The 17,007-nt window shown below is 38.5% G+C and overlaps 1 protein-coding gene across 3 annotated transcripts in view; it reads right to left on the bottom strand.

Annotated features, from left to right (window-relative positions):
- The window catches only part of WIF1 (Wnt inhibitory factor 1), a 50,723-nt gene that overhangs the window by 32,621 nt on the left and 1,095 nt on the right, over positions 1-17,007 (bottom strand). For all 3 annotated transcript variants that reach the window (XR_015728740.1, XM_034402842.3, XM_034402844.2), the window contains exon 2: positions 16,208-16,347. Coding sequence is in view for 2 of the 3 variants with exons in the window: in XM_034402842.3 (XP_034258733.1) it covers positions 16,208-16,347 (140 nt within the window). In the remaining variant the exon portion in view is untranslated. The remainder of the gene's footprint in view (positions 1-16,207; positions 16,348-17,007) is intronic.

Here is a 17,007-nt window from a genome sequence, read left to right as displayed (position 1 = left end):
ATTATTTCTGGCTTAGAGCTATTATACTGAGTCATTCTAGATAGTGTGTCAGCTAGGAGGTTTTTCAGGAGGTATTTCAGAGTGAAATTGAAGTGATTAAAGTATTGTGCCCATGAGGGCGACAGCTTTCGGGGGAGGTTTAGGGCCTATAGATTTTTGTGTTCTGTCCAAACCTTGAAAGGAGTCTTGGCCTCCTCCAGGAAGTGTCTCCATGTAAGCAATGCCCACTGCAGTGCATATACCTTTTTCCCAAACGACAAGTTCATGATGGGAAGGGCAATTTGTGTGAACGAGGAGAAGTATTGCCGATAGAAGTTTGTAAATCCCCAAAAGCTCTGCAGTTGTTCCCTAGTGTGGGGTGAAGCCCAGTCCAGTACCACACAGACTTTCTCTGGGTCCATTTCTATCCCTTTGTGGGATATGTAGTAACGTAAGTAGTCAATTTTGCTTTGATGGAACTCACATTTAGAAAGTTTAGCATATAGTTGGGCAGCTTGGAGTTTCTTTAGTACTGCCCAGACCAGCCTGACATGCTCCACCATAGTTTCAGTATAGATTAAGATGTCATCTAAATATACTAATGCCCCTTTGTATAAATGTTCATGCAACACTTCATTTATCTGTTGTATGAAGACTGCAGGGGCTCCTTGCAGTTCAAGCAGCAGGACTCTAAACTGGAAACATCCTAAGGGGCAGTTGAATGCTGTTTTCCACTCATCTCCCTCTTTGATCCTAACTCAGTAATATGTTTTGTGCAGATCTAGCTTTGTGAAGGTTTTTCCCTTTGCCAGATGGGCCAGCATGTCTTTCATTAGGGTCAGGGGGTAAATATTTTCTCTGCAGATAGTGTTTAACCCTCTATAGGCCACACATAGATGAAATGACCCATCTTTCTTTTCTCGGAACTGAACCAGGGTAGCTACCTGGGGTCAGACTAGTTGGATGAACCCTTGTTCTAGATTTTTATCAATGAAGATCTGTAACTCATCCAGTTCCTTCTGGATCATTGTGTATAGCTTGAGTTTCGGTAATTTGGCCCCTGGTAGGATATCTATGGAACAGTCAGTGGGCCAGTGGGGTAGGAGTGCGTCTGACCTCTTTTTGCTAAATACATCACATAGATCTTGGTACTCTTTGGGGATTAGTAGGTTTGCCTCCTTCTGTTCCTGGGATGCAGCTCCTATCTCCTGTCAGGGTTCCTAGACCCCCTGGTCCCTCCTCTGATTTTTCCCTAGGCTCGTTCATCATATTTTTTAACAGCCCCCTCTTCCAGTTCACATACGAGTTCAATTTCAGCAGCCACACTAGTCCTAGCACCAGTCTCTCCATGCCAGGGGCCACTATAAAGCTCAGAGTCTAGGTATGTGCCCCCATCCGCAACTCCACGGTGATATACGTTGCTGAGATCCCCCTGCTACAGAATCATCCAGCTGGCAGAAAGCCACTGGCACCCTAAGCTGCTTAAGTCTGATCCCTAGTTTCTTAACTAGGGCACATACCAAGGGCACATACCTAGCTTCTCAACTAGGGCACATTGACCAGACATCTGGTGCAACCTGAGTCCAGCAGGGCTGGCAAGCTTGCTTTGAGTCCCAAGGATTGGACCATTAGTTCTATTGGAATGGTCACTGGGGTGATGGGGCCACTTACCAGGAGGTCATCATCAGAGTTGGTCTTGGTTCCCCCAGAGCCCTCTGCTGGCTTGGTCGGCATTCCATTGCCCCTCCTGGGGATGGGGAGAACTCTATGACTTGTACTCCTTCCAGGGCTGTTTCCTGGGTCCATGACTGTGGATTGGTGGGTTCCTTTGCAGACCCAGGGGTTCATTTTTTTGCTGGGTGGCTTTGCAGGAAGGTTTTGATGTGGTCCCTGGCCTTGCAATCAGCCAGGGGATCTTCGAGCAGCTTGCGGAGGATTGCCCCTCCAGGACCATGGTAACGCATCTCACCTTGGCCTCTTTGGTGGGTATTTCTGAGCCATACTCAACCATATAGGTCCAGACCTGGACCAGGAAGAATCCCAGTTTCTGGGGGTCTCCATTAGACTTTACACCCAGGGCGAGTGTCTTGTGGGCTCTCCTCCCCCCTCCCGAGGCTGGTCCCACAAGTGCTCCCTGCCAGGCAGCCATCTCTGGTGCTGGGGTGGTGGAAGCTGCTGCATTGGGATTGAATGTTCCATCGCATCAGGTGCACATCAGGTTGCCCTAGCCGAAACAGGATTTTGTGCACTTTGAGGTTCTCAAAGGCCCTCACATGACCTTTATGGCTTGTTCCATCATCCAGTCTGCCCAGTCGCTCTCTCCACACTCATCACTTTCTTCCTCCAGCCCTTCCAGCTCAGCTAGCTTTCCACGTCGGTGGCTGCTTCTGCTGCCATGGGTGAATGTCACCCCTTGGGGTTTCTTTTTCCACTCTTCTTTTCTTCCGACCCTGAGGGACCATCAGGATCTCAACAGGTCGTCTTCCTCCAGCCATTTGTATATATCCAGTCCTCCCAGAGGTGATCTCATAGATGCCTCTCCCCAGGCTTCAATTTCTTCTTGTTCACTCCCTTGAGTTGACATTACATGCACAGTCCCCATGGTAAAGGTAAAACTAGGTTGACCAAAATTGCAGATTCTGCCTAATGTCAGACCTGCCCCGGTCTGCTCTCAGGATAGTAAGATTCGTGACTCAGTTTAGTTGAAGCAAAGGAACTTTTACTGAAAGAAACTGATTGCAGCAAAGTCAGGCGGAATCTGGTGTTCCCATGCAAAATACAAAGCTATTCTTTCCAACTCCCAATCCCTCCCCACATGACCAGTCCCCCAGCCAGCCAATGTGATGCCAGTATGATGTTTTGAGAAACTCTTGAAGTGTAAAATATTCCATTCTCAGGACAGCCTTGAAGATCCTGGTACAAGCTGGTTTGGTGATCTAGTCTTCTTCTGTTGTTACTTCCCTGTCCCCATTGCCCACCATTAGATACACAGATTTAGATTGCCCCAAATGCCTCCCCCTCCCTTCCCCTTTGATGGCAGCATCCCAGCAAGGCGCAAAGCCAATGATGGAGATGTCCCCTCACGCTATAACTGCTGCTGCCTCCTCAGGCTGCTCCAGGTGGAGGACAAGCACTGTGCAGGTGCAGAAAAGCTCTTTCTCTCCTTGCCCTCTCATGGCTGCCAGCTGACTGAAGGAGTTCACGGTGACTTCACAGAGCTTCTTCTCCCACCCCCTTCGATGCATTTATTGGCATGCAATTTCTAATTTCTAACTGGCCTCATAGCCAAAGGGCCAGATGAGGACCAGGGATGGGCGTAAAATCCCCAGGTCTAGTCTACAGGTTTTCATGAATAGTAGCAAAGCTTTTGAATATTTTATTGATAATGCCAATAGAATGCTTAAGTCATTGGCTCTGACAGATTAAGGCAGTGATGGCAACCTTTTCGGCACCGAGCGCCCAAACCGCACCAGTTGTGAAAAATGCAGTTGTGAAAAATGTAATACACATGATAAATGAACTATGGAATTTAGAAAAACAAACCAAGGAGGAAGAATGGATACCTGTAACAGAACTTTTACAGACTAGATTTGGGAAAATAATCATTGCTTAAATTTATGCTACAAACTACAATAAAATAGTTCTATAAAAGCTTTTTCAAGAAGATATTCTGATTCCTGGAAATATGGTTTCCTCCTCTAAATATGGACAGATTTCCTTTATCTAAAAGGAACTCTAATCAGCATCCAGAATTTAAATATCTTAGACTATATATCCAGACCATCTATTTTCATAGTATATAGAAAGAATAATCTGCAGAGAAAGGATACATATATTATTCTTCAGTTGATAAAATTTATTTGAGAGTAGATATGTGCTGGATTTCTAACACACTGTTAAACTGTTTATAGACAGAAATTTGCAGCTTCTACATAGATTATCCAGATCGTAATACCATAATTCTAAGATTAATGAGATGAATCTTTAGACTGAATATATGGAGTCTGAATGAGCTTTTACTACTACATGGGGACATAAATTGAACTGCCACAGGAATTAAGAAGTTTTCTTAAGTTAATTGAACATCTTATGTTCCTTTATTTACAGTATGGAATTCTAGCAAAGCATTTATGAGATGATTATTTATCTTTCTGGCATCAAATAGCTAGAAAGCTATGCAAAAGGAGTAAGATATATTGATGAATGAACTGAAGCAGTTAGAATTAACTGCTTAACCTTGTTGTCAACTTAGAGCAAGTGATTCATAAGCAGCTAGAGGTAATGGATTTAGGTGAGACTTGTAAAAGTTGAACTTTGTCAAATAGAAACATTTTGAAAAAGATTAAATTGCAAGTTTTCAAACTGTAAAAAGCACAAGACAAAGAATGTATTACTTCTATTTGGGACAAAACTAGACATGTCTACAATGAAGGCCATGAAGGAGCAATTTGTTAAATAGTATAGCTAATCCCCGAGTTACGAGTGTTCATTTAGCGCCCGTTCGAAGTTATGAGATAAGTGCCCCCTAGTGTTTATGAGCAAGTCCCAAAATTATGAATGTTGCAGCACCATGGCAATTTTTCACCTTTACAAACGACTGCAGAGGTCTGCAACATTCACCCTATTCCCTCTGCCCCTTCTCCCCAGTATTGCTTCCCCCTCCCATCCTGCCACGCCGGACTCACTTACCTTACAAGAGCTGTCTCCTCTCTGCAGCAGTTTCTTTGCTTTTAAGGGAGAGGAGAGTTGATGGAAGCTCCTGATTGCTGTAATATCGGATGAGTTCAGGCATCCATCCTCTTTTGCAGAGATTAGGTGCCTGAACTCTCACGAGATCACAGACCCCAGAAACTTTCATTCTCAGTGCGAAAAGTCTTTGCGGTACCTGTCTTCTGCTCCTCCCCCCAACTCCTTTGGGGGGGGGAGGAGAAACTTTCAACTTTCATTGAATAGAGTCAATGGAAGCCCAGGAGCTTCCAATGACTCTATTCTCCCCCAAAAGGAAAGAAACTGTGGCAGAGAGGAGACAAATCTTTGCATCATGAATCCGGCACAGCAGGGAGGGGGAAGCATGAAGTATCTTACTGGGTTGGAGAGGCCTTGGAGGTCTGTTCCATCACTAGGCCTCCCATGACCTTCCCCACCCTGAGATACCTCATGTGTACTTGACAAACCATGCATTCGCCTGCGCATTAAATTAGTGAATGCATGGGCGAAAGCAGGGAGTGATATTGTTCAAGGTACAATAATTATAATTTATAATTTATTAATTTTTTTTATAATTTATTATAAAAAAATTTATTTATCATAAAAATTTTTATATAAAATTTATTATAAGAAAAATATTCACTCCCATGAATCCTCGAGGTATGGATGGAATGGGCAGGCTTCATTACATTTGTAACTCGAGGATTATCTATATTCAAGGTTATATAATAGACAGATATCTGAATTGGAAGAGATTGAAGAGTATTTCAATATAATACTACTTACGAATATACTACTACTTACAAAATATACAGATTCCAACAATAGGAAGTTTTTAATAAACTCACACCAGAAGATGAAACTAAAGCTATAAAAAATGAAACGGAGCAAAGCTCCAAAAGCTAATGACATATCTGAAATACACTCCAAGACTTTTCAAGAAATTTTGGTGAAACCACTAATTCAGGTAATGAATGAGATTCAATAACATCAATAATTTTCTTTGTTGCACAGATTATTATTAATGGAAGTTTGACAACAGATTTTAAAATTGAAAAAGGAACAAGACAAGGTTGTCCGTTATCCCCATTGCTTTTTATTTTAACATTAGAAGTCTTGTTGAATATAATAAGGGATTCGATTAGCTTGAAAGGTATAGTGATAAGGCAAGAAGATTACAGAATAAGGGCATTTGCAGATGATCTGGTTGTTACCCTAACACAACCGGTGGAATCAATAATCCTGATGAAAGACATTATAAGAGATTATGGTGCAGTATCAGGATTCAGACTGAACCAGAAAAAAACTAAGTCAAAAATATGACACAAGAACGAAAATATGAACTTGAAAGGAGGGCAGGTTTTGAGATTGTGTCAAAGGTTAAATATTTAGGAGTTCAGGTTGCAGAATCTAATATGAAACTGATTCAAAATAATTATGAGGTTTTGTGGCGAGAGGTGCAAAAAGACATGGAGACATGGAAAAAACTGCAGCTTTCTTTACTTGGAAGAATAGCAGCAGTAAAGATGAATATTTTGCCAAGATTTCTATTTCTGTTTCAAATGATTCCGGTGCTTAAAAGTGATAAACAACTGAAAGAGTGGCAAAGAGGACTGAATAAGTTTGTCTGGAATGAGAAAAAACCGAGAGTGAAATTGAAAATTATGCAAGATGTTCCAGAAAGGGGAGGTCTTAAACTTCCAAACCTACAGTTATATTATGAAGCAGCAGCTTTGACTCAAGCAAGTGACTGGTTTGGAAGGAAAAAGACTGGAATATTGAATATAGAAAGTTTTGATCTTGAATTTGGATGGCATGCTTATTTATTTTATGATAACAAAGTGGATAAAGTATTTAAAAGCCATATACTTAGAGACTCTTTGATGAGAGTTTGGAAGAAGCACCGACTCAAATGGGATTACAAAATACCGTTATGGCTGGATCTTGGTCATACTATGTGGAATACAAATATAATGTCACTCGGGGGGTTTTTATATAAAGAGATTCTTTTTACAGATGCGGGCAGATGGCAGTTGAAGACATTACAGACACTGTTGGATGAAGGAATTAATTTAACTTGGTTACAATATAATCAACTACAATTGAGATGGAAAGAGGACCAAAAAACTGGTATTATGTTGCATGAGGAAGAATTGGTCAGACATATAAAAGAGAAAGGTCCAATGCATATTAAAAGGCTTTATAATGTTTTGTTAGAAAGGGATTCAGAAACTGAATTGGTTAAAGATTGTATGATTAAGTGGGCACAAAATTTTGAAGAACCAGTGATGTTAGAAACATGGGAAAAGATATGGGTTCAGAATGTTAAATTTACACAATCGCAGAATTTGAGGGAAAATTTTTATAAGATGTTTTACAGATGGCATTTAGATCCCAAGAAATTATCCTGTATGTATCCTAATGTTCAGCCAAAATGTTGGAGATGTGATTGTTTAGATGCTACATATTATCATGTTTGGTGGAATTGTAAGAAAGTTAAGGCTTTTTGGATTAAAATATGGTGGGTTATGCAGAATGTTTTGAAGAGAAAAATTCCATTTTCCCCACAATTGTTCTTATTGGGTATAGTAAAGGGTTTTACACTGGATGAAATTAAGTTGATATTGTACATGATCACAGCAGCGAGGTTATTGATAGGTAAATATTGGAAAAATGAGTCTTTACCCACTATTGAAGAATGGACTTTGAAGATGGCCAGTTTTGCGGAGATGGCGAAGATTTCAGCATTTTTAAAAGATCGCCCACAAGAGACTTATGAATGGGAATGGAAAAAGTGGATAGATTATGTGCAGAACAAATATCAAGTTAGGAAATACCAAATAGCTTTTCATTGAAAGTATTATATAAAAATAGAAATGTATGAATACTGTGAGGGGGGGGGGATTTTTTTTTTTTTCTAAGGGGGTTTGAGGGGTTCAAGTTTTGTAAAAAGGGGACTTTGATGGGATTATACTTCATGGAAGTCAGGGGGGGAGGGTTAGGGGGGGTTTGAGGGGGGTTAGGGTGGGGAGCGGGGGGTGGGATGGGGGGGGAAATGCGGTGAAAATGTAATTGTAAAACTTTTGCAATAAAAAAAAATAATAATAATTTTCTTTGTTACATAAAAAAATCCCTTTCATCTCTCTAATCTATAAGGAAATAAACAACTCAACTTATCCAGAGTCCTACTGACCAATTTCTTTATTGAATGTAACTACAAACTTTTTAAGATGATAATTACACACACAAAAAAAGAAATATTGTTTAATTATATTAATACATCCTGACCAGACTGAATTTATCCCAAAGAGACACATAAGGGACAACATCAGAAATTTATTTAATGTTGTTTAACAAGCAGATGATTAGGGTCTTTTTTGGTGCAGAGAAAGCTTTTGATAGTTTGGATTGGACTGTCATATGTATGACTTGAACAATGTCAAGAGGCTTTAACTTTTTTCACATGTAAGAGATGAGTAGGCTGAGCCCAAATGTGGGATAAAACACATCATCACTTTGGAGTTACTACATTCCCACAAGAGACCCAAGTCCAGCCTCCATGAATTCCATTGACCCTCGACTAGCACCAATTTGACTTGTCTGTTAGTAGGTCAGTTTTTTGTCCATAGGTTGCATGTAGTAAACATTTAGTGCTTTGTATTCAACTCCTGTTGTTGGTTATTTATGCCTGACAGATACAGAACATTTACAAAATTCAACCCTGAGCTAATATATTCTATTTATTGAAAAAATATGAAACAAAGGTAAATAGTACATGTCACAAAAACATACCATACTGAAGGGGACAAGAAAAGTATAGTTTGCTCCCTTTGTTCTTACTTATTCTTATTAGCATGAGTGTCAGTGGTAAAGAAAATATGTCAAGACAGTAAAAACTTGGGAATTAAATTAACAAATTACTCAAATAAATGACTCCTTAGCATTGATAAGGGACTACATACTCTAGCATGGTTCAGGGCCAGAATATCAGATCAATAAAGATAAAACTCAGATGTTGACAAACTAAACTGAAGAGAAAAAGCAATCTCTGTTCTAAATAAATCTAAGGATTTATTATCATTACAAAAAAAGATTAAATACCTGGGTATTTACTGGGCAGAAAACAAGTCTAAAGATTAAATATATAAAAAAAGAAAAATTAAAAATATTTAATTTGTAAAGATAATCACAGATTTGGAAAAATATAATGGCAGCTATTTCAAGGTGGAGAAAGTTACAATAGTCTTGGCTAAGAAGATTGCAGCTGTTCAAGTAACATTTGCCAAGGCTGAAATTTGTCTTCCACATTATTCCAGTGAAAATTGAAAACAAGGCAGAGACAAGTAACAAATTTTATATGGTCTAATAAAAGACTGAGGATTAAAAGTAAGATATCACAGGATTAAAATAATGAAATAATGAGTTTGGAAGCCTTGAATGTTCCATTGTATTATTGATAGCTATCTAACCTGGATTATATTTGATCTATGGGTCACCTTCAAAGAGGGAGCAAGACTTAAAGATGGCTTTCACAAATATATTTAGACAGATTTTTTTATTTGTTTGTTTATTTAATTTCTATGCCACATCTGAGCAGCTAACAAATTATCAAAATAGGTGAAAAATAATTAAAAGATTAAAAGATCAAAACCAACCAACATAAAAATATTAAAAACAGTGCTAAAACTACACCTACAAGAGCCAAGAGATGGATGGGACAGGGATGAGATCTTTTACCCTGTCAGCCACCTTCAGCAGTGAGTGCCCCCCTCAGGACCCCAGGCCAATGCCCAAAACCAGCTTTTGATATCCTTCCAGAAGGCCAAAAGGGAAGGGGGAGTTCTCACCTCTGGTGGAAGAAGTTCCACAGGGATGAGGTCATAGCAGAAAAGGCTCTTCTCCTTGATCACTGCTTCAATTTCTTAGCAGATAGGATCTATGGCTCTTCCATCGGCACGAATGGGGAAGGCGTATCCCATCGAGGAGAGATGGCTCCTCAGACACCTTGGAACCATGCCATGTGGGGCTTTAAAGGTATGACCAATACCTTGAATTGGATCTGGATGCAAAATGGCAACCAAAATGGATCACACAGGAATAGTATTATATGTGCAGCCCTATGAGATTCCAAGACTGTGCATGCTGCAGTATTCTGCACCAGCTGCGACTTCTGAATACTCTTCAAGAATAGTCTTATGCAGAGCATGTTGCATTAATCAAGTCGATAGATGACAAGGGGATGAGTGACGATGTGCAAAATGTGTGCATAAACATAAATGACTTATACAACATTAAGGTATGGAACATTTATAATCAGAAAAAAATAATTTCAAAAAGTGCTCTTGAAAATGAATAAATGTTTTAGCAAACAAATTCCAAGGAATCAATAGCAATTTGTTTCGAAAGTAATATAGTAATAGTGTCTAGTGTAGTAAGTGTTAATATATATGACCACAATTGAGCTCAAAATTTCCCTTGCTAAGCAAAGTGGTTAAGTGAGTTTTGCCCCATTTTACAACCTTTTTGCCACAGTTGTGAAGTGAATCACTGAAATTGTCAAGTGCATTGTGCGGTCATTAAATGAATCTGGCTTTCATCCATTGACTTTGCTTGTTGGAATCCGGCTGGGAAGGTTATAAATGGTGTTCACATGACCTCTGGAAAGTACAACTGTTATAAATACAGTATATGCCATTTGCAAAGCAGCTGAATGTAAACCACGTGGCCATGGGGATGCTGCAATGGTCTGAAAAACAGTGCAGTTGTAACTTCAAAAGGTCACTAAATGAGTAGTTGTAAGTCTATTACTACTTGTATGTGTAACCTAGCAATTATTCAGTACATGTACTGTATATTAAAATAAGGGAAAGATATGCCTGATCCTGCTTCACCACCCTTAATAAATCTGTGTTTACAGTGAAAAGCTGTAAACTGTTGGCACTTCAGAATAGCCCAGGTCAAGAAACAGTTATGGCTCTAGTAACCATATTTTCTTAGAAAATATAAAAGACAACCTGAAAAAGAGGCATATTTTCTAAGGATAAAATATTTAATTGTGTACATTTTCATAAAAGAAAATTCAAGAGCAAAACAAGTAAATAAATAATAAAATAAAATAAATCTAAAGGACAGCTTTCTGAAATAAAGGACTGTCCTTTATAATAAAGGACATGAGGTCACCATAGGCATGGCAAAGATTCCAGCAATGTTCTTTATTGTGGTAAGGTAGAATAGCAGAATCTTGAAAACATGTCCAAGTTTCTCTCTGTGCCATCTTACACTAAACAAAATCAAGGCAGAATTATTTGAATTTCTTTCTTATATTTTCCCCTATTTTGTGACTGCGTAATCTCTTCTACCAGTTTAACAGTTTGTTCCTTCCTTCCCAAAGATCAATTCTACAATTTTTCAGAAGGCCTATACTATATCTTCCACAGCTACATTCATATAGAGTGAAAGAGGTAATACAAGTCCTATTCCACTATTGCCTTCTATGTGGTCCTTTTATGAACAAGTTAAGAAAATTATAGTGAATGGTACATGACTATATGCTCTAAAGAACTTTGCATACGACTATACCTCAGTGGCAAAACATCTTTATATGAAAAAGGCTCTAGGTTCCTTGCAGTGCAAAGCTGTGCATCCCTTTTTAGAGGTCCTGCTGCATTCAGTCTGGCTTTCTTCCAAGGGAAGATATATAGAATTTCAATTGTGTATACACTCTTAGCTCACGGATTTCAATTAGTTCTTTTCAGCATGTGGTTCCAAATTCCATTCACAACTAAAACGAACCTCTTCAATATGTTTGCAACTACCGTAGCAATAAAATGGAATAACAAATATAATATTGTAGTGGAAAAATGGAACACTGCCATTTATTGATCCATGAAGTTTCATGTAATAGTATTTATAAATAATCTGGTATGAGGCACTTCATTCAATAAAGGTACCTTATGTGATGAACCTGCAGCAACTCTGCAAGGCTTTAAGAGAATGTCTAAAAATAAATAAGTTAATGTTCAAGTTTTCTTTAAAAGAGCTTTTTTTAATTTACAGGCAACAGTAATAATGATATTAATAGCACGTTGGATGCAGAGTAATTTAATCTTCATTTAATACCAATTAACACAAGGATACATGTTTCAGCCTTCTTCTATCTCTGTAAAATTTAAGATCCTTTTATTTCAATGGAATATCTTATCCATTGAATATCCATTGAATACCAGATAAATAGATAGATAATCTTTTACCTGAGAGCCAGTCTGGAGTAGTGATTAAGAGTTAAGGTTGCAGAAAACCAAGAAATCATTAGTTCTGCTTAAGCCTGGATTTTTCATCATTTCACATCAGGGAATGTATGTGTCTGTCATTCAGAGATAGTTGCATAGCTGCTCCATTTATACATCTGCAAATGTTCATTCTGGTTAGGGAATGCTCAAACAGCAAAGCACAGAATAGGTAGTCACATCAACCAATCACCATGCAAGATCCACACCTCCGCACAATACACAGTTGGGATTTGGGAGACATGCCCATTGGCCTCTCTGCAGCTATCAACTCTTCACAGCCTAGGTATATGGCGACGTTAATACGCAGTTGTGGATAACTCTAGTGGTGAAATCCAAATTTTTTTACTCCCGGTTCTGTGGGCGTGGCTTGGTGGGCGTGATGTGGCTTGGTGGGCATGGCAGGGGAAGGATACTGCAAAATCTCCTTTCCCACCTCACTCCAGGGGAAGGATACTGCAAAAATCCCCTTTCCCTCCCCACTCCTGGGGGAAGGATATTGCAAAAACTCCATTCCCACCCGACTCTGGGGCCAGGCAGAGGTGGTATTTGCCGGTTCTCCGAACTTCTCAAAATTTCCACTACCGGTTCTCCAAACTGCTCAAAATTTCTGCTACCGGTTCTCCAGAACCTGCTGGATTTTACCCCTGGGTAACTCTAAATCAAGCTTTAGACCAGACCAGTCACTCTGTCTTAACTCCAGGAAGAAAGAAAAGGCAAATCACTTTCAAATTCTTGCCAAGAAAATTACAGAGACCTGTTCAGGCAGTTGCCAGGAATCACGACTGACTCAAAGGCATGTGCATGCGCTCACACACACAAACACAAAACCTAAGAATTATTAGTTGAAACACATGTCATACCATGAGCATTAAAAAAAGTAAGCCATCATGCTGTTTTCATTTTTTTCATTTTGCTTTGTTTTCCTCCTATTTTCTCTGAAATGTTTTTCAGGGGCTCATTCATTCATTTTATGGAAATTGTTGCATCAAACCATACAAATGGTTTGAATACCATTTGTAAGTCTGTTTTTATGTCCTCGAATGCTCTCTCTGTCTATCATAACCTTTGTTAAACTGGCCTTCAGCTGTGGTATATTAAGATCACTCCCAGGAGCCATGTTGACGGGATATGGTAGCTGTAGTCTTGGACTGCACCAAATTGGAGAAGGCCATTTTGTTCTTTCTGGAAAGCCATTCAGCTCCTAGGTGAACCGATATTTTAGAATGACCTATCATCACTTACCCAAGCCTTAGTTATATCCATATCCGATTTTTGCAGAAATCTTTGCTCTTTGAAAAACATAAATAATCCCAGTTAGAGTAAAATGAAATAATTTGCTATGTTCCAATAGGAATACAGTCTCATGATCACATCATTCCTATTTTAAGGAATGTACTGCTTGCCTGTTGTTTTCCTGGTTCAGTTCAAGATTTTAATCTTTAAACCCCTTTAAATGGTTTAGGGGTCTGGTTATCTGATAAAATTTGTAAAAGGGAAACTTTTAATGTCTTCATCCACAGAAGCCCAGAAAAGCTTTTCTCCTAGAATCTAAACAGATTGCTTTGGGAATTAACAAATGGTAACTCTTTTTCTCTGATTTAGGGCATCAAGATAGAACTTTTTAGAGTATTGATGGCTGCAGTTGGTATGTAGGATTAGGATAATGATGCAAAGTGGATAGGTCCTGGATTTCCTGGATTTTTTTTCTTGGATCCTGGAGGAAATTTGTAGATTTCATTTGCTTTTTAAATGGTGTTAGGTCCATTGCAGAGCTCACCTGCTACTTCCTTTTAGAACATTTATGACTCTATGTCTGTAACCTTGTTGCTGGTATCCTTAAGATTTATATTGACTGTTTCCCTATGACTATCACTAAGTGTTGTACCTTATGATTCTTGACGAATGTATCTTTTCTTTTATGTACTCTGAGAGCGTATGCACCAAGACAAATTCCTTGTGTGTCCAATCACACTTGGCCAATAAAGAATTCTATTCTATAAGCATCCAATGGCAGATGTTTGGATCATCGCTTTTTAGCCTTAGTAATCAGATGTGGTTTGGGGACAAGAAGGAATTCAGGGGCTACTTAGAGCCCTGAGACTTCTGTTGTACACTTCTGTTGTACATAGTCTAGGCTCCTCATTTCTTCATTTAAGTGTGGTAGCATTTAAACAAAAGTATAGCAGTGGATTTTGGTTAAAACCATATTACAAAAAAACTAATGAATGTACACCAAACATCACTGTAGAACAAAAGCTTATCTGCATGGATCCAGTTTTCATCTTTTTCTCCTAATATTTAAAGCAATTAAGAATTCAGTCATTCTTCCTATTTATGTTTATATCCCACATTTTGTAACTGCATATAACCTGGCACCCCAGACAACACACTCACTGTGCTTCCCTGTCATCAGATATATATCTTTTGAGCTCCATGCTTCAGATGAAAACATGGAATGCAAAAAAGCTTATGGACTAAATTAAAAAGAAAATAAAACCAAGGATATACATATCAAAAGCAAAGCTCTGAACATTTAATATTTAGCTTCTGCCCTACTGTGGTATTTTGCATCTCAGTGTTACGGATGTGCCCCCAGAGATCAAAGTATCATGCTGTAGAGATCCCACTTCATTTAGCAAGAGAGTCATGTGCCAGCCATCTGTTATAGCTGCTGACAGAAAACAGCAGCAAATTTCTCAAACTTTTGCCAGAAAAAAGGCTTTATTGCTCAGCAAAGATGAATTACAAGGTAGCTTGTAAACCATTTCTGGACTGCAGTCATTTACATGGTATATACTACACTACAAAATTATGTTTTTCCCCATTCTTTCCACAGATGCATAACATATGGTAAATAGAGTTTTCAGTGGAATTTATTATTTTCTATAAAAGCTTTTCAAAAACAAAACATCCCTTTTGCACACTGAAACAGTGAATTGCTATTCTGTTTTGGGCAAAATTTGAATTTCAAAGCTTGCAGCTATCTACTGGGTAAGATAGGAATAGCATAACTGAGTCACAGTAGCCACACTTTTAAGTTGTGATACTACCTTGGAAGTCTGTGTCTCGTAAAAGTTTGCCTACCAGTGATCAATCATCTCCTTCAAATACTGACTATTAACTAGGAAAACCAGTCTGGTGTAGTGTTTAAGGTACCAGGCTAGAAACCAGGAGATTGTGAGTTTTAAACTGGCTTTAGGCATGAAAACCAGGTGGGTGACTTTGGGCCGGTCTCTCCCTCTTAGCCTGTCTCACCTCATAGGATTGATGTGGGGAAAATAGGAAGAGGAAGGAGTGTTAGGTAGGTTCGCCATCAATAAAAGTGGGATATTAATTAATTAATTACATCAACAGCACAATTGCATTAGCATAGGCTGTTCTCAAATCCACCCAAAAGTGACTTCAGTCAATTTACCTATATTTAAATATGGATACAAATCTCAGGCTGCTGGACCTATATGGTCCTTAAAAACTTTGGATGCAGCCTTCGTGAATCCTAAATGAAGTGATAATATTGAATAGAACAGGATAGATTGTTAAATATTAAAGCAGTCATATTATCTATATTTAATTTGAATTAAATATACACATCAATGAAATGAAATCATATTTAGCTTTTCTTTTGGTTCCATTCCCTAAGGAATATGTGGTCTCCAATATGCCATCTAAAGGTCAAGCATTATTCTTAATTTTGAACAGTAGTCCCAGAGTACCAAGAGTACTCTGGGACTACTGTTCAAAACTAAGAATAATCTTAGAGTAGAGCCTAAGAAAGAGCTGCATGCAGCCTCCTATCCTATTTGTGCTGCCCTCAGAACTCCCCAAGACTGTGCCACAAAAATTAAACAGCAAGATGACCTTAGGTTGGACAATATTTTGTCTTTCAAAACAGTTATTTAAGGCTTTAAAAGAAATGTACTTAAGTATTGGCCCTGGCTCAAAATACTCATTTTGAGGGACTGCCCTTTACTGTTTCTATTTGGAACTGAGTTTCATTAGAGAGACACATACAGAGAAAGTACACTGAATACCTTTGCGTATCATAAGACTTGATTGATTCATATTTCATCTGGCAGATAATTCAAAGTTTAATTTTGTATTGCCTTTTTGATGTAATTCTAAAATACTTTCTATTACAAAAATTGATCCAGTTCAAAATATTTCTCTTCTCCCCTCTCTGTCACCTCCACCCCAACAGTGCCAAGTTATACCAATCTATGCCTTCTACCTACCTTTCCTGTTGCTTGCCAGGTGAAATTCATAGACTGAATGTTGACAGGGATAGCTGGCATTCTTTGTTGAGCTTTTCTGAAATCATGAGTAAATGGGGCCATCTTCTCTTCTGAAACAATCAGAATATCCTCTTCAAAGCCTGTAAAATAAAACCAATTAATTTGAAACAGGCAGCAAATTAAATACTAACATGGGATGAAAAGCAAGCATTCAGTCTGAAGGGTTTTTATAGGAAAATGTGCAAGCTCTGCCAGAGAGTTACTCTGTCACAATTATGACAGAAATACATATGTACTGAGAGACATGCCTATTCAGTCACTTATGGCGATAAAGAATGTATAACATATAAAAAAGGATCACCATCATGCATTATGTATGTTTTTTGGGTTTAACTCTATAATGTCTAGAAATAGTTGTTCCGCGTCATTCCTCCAGGTTACTCATAGAGTAGAAATTTAAACATTTAAAAAATTCTGTATAAAAATCTCTTGATTGACCAATTATGTTTAATCAAGTTATTTTTGACTCTTAGCAATCACATTGATAAGAAGTCAGTACCCTTCCACAAAACCTTGTAGAAAAGAACTGCTAATCTAGTCATGTTTACAGTTGCCATTCTGAATGCAACACATGAAAGTAAGTTTTCTCTGTTCAGTGCTAGAATTACAAGGGTGAGGGGAAAGGCGCTCTCTTTCAGTCTTTGCAATAGTCTCCGTAACTACTTTTTCAGGAATTTTGTCTAGGGGAAGCCAAATACCCCGAGACTTTTCATTTTCTTTCATAATTGCCTTGTATATAT

The sequence above is a fragment of the Pantherophis guttatus genome, chromosome 7 (genome assembly GCF_059756535.1).
Source record: "Pantherophis guttatus breed Tessera chromosome 7, ASM5975653v1, whole genome shotgun sequence".
Taxonomy (NCBI): Eukaryota; Metazoa; Chordata; class Lepidosauria; order Squamata; family Colubridae; genus Pantherophis; species Pantherophis guttatus.
This window is presented reverse-complemented; position numbering and strand designations above follow the sequence as displayed.